At 33.6% G+C, this 6,377-nt stretch overlaps 1 protein-coding gene across 1 annotated transcript in view; it reads left to right on the forward strand.

The window, feature by feature from the left end:
* The window catches only part of LOC111696506 (helix-loop-helix protein 11), a 12,550-nt gene extending 8,510 nt beyond the window's left edge, over positions 1–4,040 (forward strand). Inside the window, exons 13-18 of the mRNA XM_023466117.1 lie at positions 1,288–1,401; positions 2,079–2,144; positions 2,403–2,616; positions 2,970–3,103; positions 3,193–3,285; positions 3,364–4,040. Of these exons, the coding sequence (XP_023321885.1) occupies positions 1,288–1,401; positions 2,079–2,144; positions 2,403–2,616; positions 2,970–3,103; positions 3,193–3,264 (600 nt within the window). The 3' untranslated portion in view covers positions 3,265–3,285; positions 3,364–4,040. The remainder of the gene's footprint in view (positions 1–1,287; positions 1,402–2,078; positions 2,145–2,402; positions 2,617–2,969; positions 3,104–3,192; positions 3,286–3,363) is intronic.
* The last annotated feature ends 2,337 nt before the right edge of the window (positions 4,041–6,377 follow it).

Genomic DNA, 6,377 nt, shown 5'->3' on the forward strand with positions numbered 1-6,377 from the left:
GTATCCTGTATCCTGTATCATGTACCCTGTATCATGTATCCAGTATCCAGTATCATGCACCTAGTATCATGTACCCAGTATTTAGTTTGTATATATGTATGAAGCCAATTTTTTACAGATTGATTCTTGCTGAAGAAGTTTAAACCCTCTTACATGAACTGAACACAAAAGACAATGAATGAAAAATTGAATTTTAATGTTTTTTTTTTCAAAAATGGGATTTTTTTCGAAAATTGTGCTGATTGTACAGATTTTTTAAAAAAATGTACGGATTTTTAAAAAAATGTACGGATTGGTTTAAAAAAATGTACGGATTGTACGGATTTAAAAAAAAAAAATTGTACGGATTGTACGGATTGTTTTTCGAAAATTGTACGGATTTCTTCTGAAAATGTACGGATTTTTGTACGGATGGGTTCAAAAAAGTTTTGGCCACCCTGATTAATTCACATGAAGTGAGTAAGAATGATAAAGTACGCAATAGTTTCATAAAAATCATTGATTTCAAAATCGTTTTTCAAGTAATAAATGTAATTACAAAATAGTAAGTTAGAGCTTAAAATTATACATAAGATTAGTTGGTAGGAAAAACAATTGATTTGATTTGAAATACTACTTTTAGACTGATACTTTTTAACTCGGAGTTAATGGGACTGTAGACTTAATTAAAAGTGACACCCTATTTACAGATTAACAGCAGTATCATTTAAACCTGATCATCGAGTTATGACTATTTTTTTTAAATTTAATTATTTAAAAGTGCCTTGCGGATTTATTTATTAAGAAGGGGTGAAAATATTTGTCCGAATTTAACACTTTTCCAAGTAGAAATATTATTTCCTCATTGTTGCTCCGAAGAAGGTTTAAGTGGTATCGTTGTCAATCTGACATTCCACACTATAGTTTGAGGGTAATTACGCCAATATACCCTTAAGTACAGAGCTGGGAACTTTTGAGTGATGGATACCGGGATTAATTCTTCATCCGCTCTTTTTCATAATCTCCAGATTAAATAATGCTTGTTCTCGTCTTGTTATTAATTTCCAGAGCTGGGAACTTATGAATGGTGGACATCGGATTAATGCTTAATCCACTCTTTTTATAATCTTGAGATTAAATAACGCGTGTTCTCCTCTTGTCATTAATCTCCAGATTAATTAACTGATCTGGGTTGAGGATATTCTATTCAAAAGTTTTCAGTTTAGATTTATTTTGTAACTGACGAAAGCGTAGGCGTAGACTATTGATTAAGTACTCCTGACTAACTGCTTGATATGGTTGTTGTAGGTGGTGAAGGAGGAGGTGGTGGAGTCCACTATCTCCTTGAACGAGGATTCCACCATGGTAGAGATGACTCTCCCCAGTCTTAATTCATTACCGAGCATAACAACATTACCACACGTAAGAATAGATTAATATTTAGTATTTCAATAATTAACTATTAAGGTCGGATTTGATTGAACTAGATATAGGTAGTTAAACAACTTCTCCAGTAATCATCAAGTCATACTATAGAATTAGTTCCACTTTCCCTACCTAGTCCCAACTATTTGCTATCAATTATTTCTATTCGTTCAAGTTTAATATTTTGGTAGAAAGTAGTCCCACACTCAAAACGGCAAAACTGTGTCTGGCCAAACGCTTTTCCATGCTAGTTGAAAGCATTCCTTGGAATTTCTGCCGAGCAGATATTTTATTTAAAATAATACATCCTTCAAATCATAGCTTCTGGCCCTAAACTTAATTAGCAATCATTAATACGATTAAAATATGAATAAGAAATAATAATTTTATGTCTACACATGAATCTTTATTAGTATTTCAGTGTCTGTACTGTGTACAGTGTACACTTCTTAGTAATTACGCCCTAAAAATGCCATTTAATCACGTCTTTAGATCCAGATATTTATATAAATATTCTAGATAGCGATATACACATATTTATTCTCGATATCGATATATATACATATCCTAGATACCGATATTAATATATGTTCTAGATCCGATATATATATATATATTCATAAATATATATATAGATATATACATATATATATGCGTATATTTATATATTCTAGATACCGATGAGTTTGGGAAATATTTCTCTCCCAACAGTACCGGTTAGTTTCACGCTAACTACAACGGTAAGCATATTACTTCTTCATAATTCAGATATTTTATTGCCCCCAGCCCACCCGGCCACCCACTTGTCATCTATCTAAAAAAAGTGGGATGATATTTTAATATATAGAACTCTAGCTGAAGGGCCCCCCCCCCCATATTAACATTTTGTTGATTATAAATCTTTTTTTGTTGTTAAAAGGCGATATGAAATAAGGAAAATTCCTGTTAATTCATGTAAGTAGTTTTAGTTTTATATAGTTATTCATGTTCTATTGCAGGGTAATGCCGGAAGTATGGCTCTGCTTCCTCAGGTTCCTGTCAGCATCTCACACCTTGACAACATCACCAAGCTACCAGTTGTCAGCACCATCCAGCATCTTGAGCTGTCACAGCTCCCTGTTGTCAGCGGTATGGGGAAGCTGACAAGTTTGAACCACTTGGGGAACCCAGCAACCATCTTATCTACAGATACTATCGAGCTTCCTAATATAGGTACAAATAGCTAGTGCCCGGCGTTGCCCGTAGAATTTTTAAAATACTAATTTGAACTATATACACAAGGGGGAAAACCAAGACCCCCCCTCCCCTCCTTAGGGAGGAGTGATTTTTAATGATTTGTGAGGGAAATTCGAAAACAGACATCAAGGCAACTTTTTCATTCTTTTTGATACTTTTTATCAATAAATTCAAGAAAGAATGATTTTTCATGAAAATATACTTCCCTAAAGGGGCTCGCGAAGTTTCGATTAAAAGAAGGGGCCAAACGAATAAGTATTATTACATGGAGATATCCTTTAGATTATCCTAGACAAATAAGATTGAAAAATTAACACGTTTGTTGTCAGGACCCCCACAGACATCTCCTGTAAACCTGGAGCTGGCAGGAGGAGGAGAACTAGGAGAAGAAGGCGAGGTGGAAGGAGGGGATGTGGGAGGAAGCATGACACCGACAAGTGATGTATCTGGAACCGAACATCAGGTAGAAAAAATGAAATAATTAATAAAATTAAGATAAATCTAAAATTACATTTATTTTAAAGGATTTTGATTAATGTTTCAATTTTTCAGGATCATATTTCCAACTCTCCTCCACAATCCAGTCCGGTCAACTTGGCGCAGTCGCAATCAGCTGACCATTAGGAGATCAACTGACTCAAGCAGGTTTGAGGATTTACACTTCAACACATTTTTAGTCAAGTGATAAATGATAAATCCAACAATAATCTGTATTCTTTTCAGGCCTGAAATGGAAGAAACCTCGCATTTGGAGGCAGATACAACGTCATCTTAAGACACTTAAAAAGTGACCCCTGACCGACCTCCTATTTTATTCTACCGCAAGGCCTGTTAGAGCAGCTGACGCGAGAAAATCCGCGAAATATTTGTCTGGGGAAAAATTAATCTGGGGGATTTGATGTGAATACGTGATGTACAGAAAATGGACAGTTTTTAAATTTGTCACAAAACAGACCTTGGTCAATCAAATGATGTTTTTATTTTCAAAGCCCAAGTGTGTCTCGAGAAACTTTTTCTGTTTTCTTAACGTTTTTTCCTGCAGGCTGCAACCAGTGGTTTAACCATATCTGAAATTGATCAGAAATCCTCCAGAAGTTAATTTTGTAAAACCGGGTTCTCGTGACACCCTTTGAGGCCTTGTTTACGTCCTGTGTGTAATCTGCAGTGCAGTGTTCCGTATGATGTATGTTTGTACATGTGTACTTTTTATGTAAACGGACCTATTAGCGTGTACTGTGTACATGTGTTTTATGGCGTTTTTTCTTTCAAATTTTTGTTAAATCCTTTAAAAATTAGGCTTAAATTTAATTGTTCGGTTCTTCTTTAGAATTGGCTTTATTAAAAGTTTGCTCCGAAATCGTTTTATATAATTTTAATCAAATATATTAACTTTTTGTTTATGTTCACATGAGTACACGTGTACGGGGTTCTAATGTACTGTATTTAGTTTTGAATGAATGAATATTTTGCTTGAAATATAAGTTCTGGTTTTATACTTGTAACCAGCGAGAGAAAATAAGTTAGTTTACCACCAATTTATCAGTCAGTTTATCTGGAATAGTAATGGTTATTCCTACTTCAGAAGTTGCAGTACAGTTTATTTGTGAACAAAGCTATGGGGTTACCGGTAAATGTTAAATACTATTTGCAGGTTATTTCTTCAAAAAAATCCATTACTCGAATTTACTTTACTTTGAAACCAATTTTACTATAAATTATATAATTGTTATGTAATAAATTTTTGGTATCAAAGAACTAAACAAAGCATGGAAGGCGACATGTAAAACTTTTCACTGTCATGTTTCGTGGGACACGCTGAATAATTATTTTATGTCAAGAATCTTAATTGTAAAATGTCGCAAAAAATCTTGAAAATCTTACCCCGATGGTTTTCTGAAATTATGTTGGAAAACATGAAGCGGAGTTAACAAAATCCGTTGTAACGTTTTTTTAAGCGGTATTTACGGCGAGAAGGGCACATTTTTCTAACGTAAATCACTTCAGATCGAAAACGCTAGAAGTTTAGATTTAACATAGAAGCTCATCTAAAATTTGTCATCCATTCTTTTACACTACTGTGTTATTGTCGTTTTGTACATTTTCAGATGGTTTTATAACCAAGTACAACGATTACCAGAGAACTAGAATAGGAAGACGACATGAAAGCAATAATGAAATTCATTTGATGTTGTTACAGAGCTAATATCTATACTGTAAAGTAAAATGGGTCTGTTTACACTGCACAATTGTTGTGCCTCATGTTATTTTCTATTTTAAATCATAACTTGAGTCTTAAAGGGAGTGTTCGCGAAAAATGAAAGGGGGTGGCTTAATGCGATAAAAAAGCTCTTTTGATCGCTACTAATCTTACTTCTATCTGTAGCGTCTATAAGGAGAAAATTGTTAAAGACGTCTCATACCGAATAAAATGGCTTCCATACAAATTGAGAAAATTGCAACATACGACTTAGACCGTAAAAAAATCAATTTAATTTTAAACAAATCATTCAGATATTACAACCTATAGTCATCGATTATCTTTCGCCACATTTGTATATAGTTTATATTTTATAATATTTTTGATTTCATTTTTTTAAAGATATTTCTCTGGCGCTGGATTTTCGAACATTCCTGGAAAATATGAAAATGTCGTCTTCATTATCAAAAATCCTCGAAACAGGAATACAAGTAACTATCATATCATAAAAATAGAAAATATTATGAAATATCAACTAAATACGAATGCGTCGAAAAATTATCGATGATTATCGGTTATAATATCTGAATGATTTGTTTGGAATCAAATTGATTTTTTTACGATCCGAGTTATATATGTTGCAACTTTCTGCATTTGTATTGATGTTACGTTCTTGCATTGACGTTATTGGACAAAGTCTACCATACCACTATAAACATGCTCTCAATCTTTAATTTAATGATCTAGAGTTAATCTTTGGTGGTCAGTTTTTGGTAAAGAAATAAACAGATATTGAATAATTGAAAACACTACATTAAGAATTATCAATTAAAGACGCCATCTTTTGTTGTGTTCATGTATCGCTTTCCCATCTGATGGGAGAAACGTGATACCAAGCAGGGTTGGGGCGGGGGGACATTCGCCACCCCCTGAAAGATTCAGGGAGGGGCGTAGCCCCCCCCCTGAATTTGGAATTTTTTGTTCCTATTTTCTGAATAGCTTCTCAATAGCATGCTTAAGGGAAAGAAACCCTAGTGGAAAAACAGGAAAAATATCTGTCTTAATAAACTATAATGTGTGAAAATTTAAAAATCTAGCTTTATAGTCTTAAATCACTAATTTTGACTCTTTTTGAGTCTTTTAAGTAAAAAAAATCTTGCCCCCCCCCCTCACTTAAATCCTGTGTCCGCCCCTAATACCAAGTGACAGCTCTTCCATTAGTGGCATGTTCGAATGGCAAAGGGTATCATTTTAGGTTTTGTGCCTTCCAGTAACAAATGATCTATACAATTGTTCACTTACATAATAAATATTTATTTATTTTGGTGTCATTATAAAATTGACAATGGAGAAAGTTGTCAGAAGTATTGATCAGCTAATACAGGGGATATTAGTTCCAAAACTAACACTGCACCCATTTCTAACACTGCAAAGTTATCTTTCTCAAGAGTATATTTCTTTAAATCCAAGACGAGTAGAACAAAATTACACCGTATATTTAAATAAATGGCTAACACTATATATTGAAACAATAAATGTC

This window comes from Eurytemora carolleeae, unplaced genomic scaffold (genome assembly GCF_000591075.1).
Source record: "Eurytemora carolleeae unplaced genomic scaffold, Eaff_2.0 scaffold199, whole genome shotgun sequence".
In the NCBI taxonomy this organism is placed as follows: Eukaryota; Metazoa; Arthropoda; class Copepoda; order Calanoida; family Temoridae; genus Eurytemora; species Eurytemora carolleeae.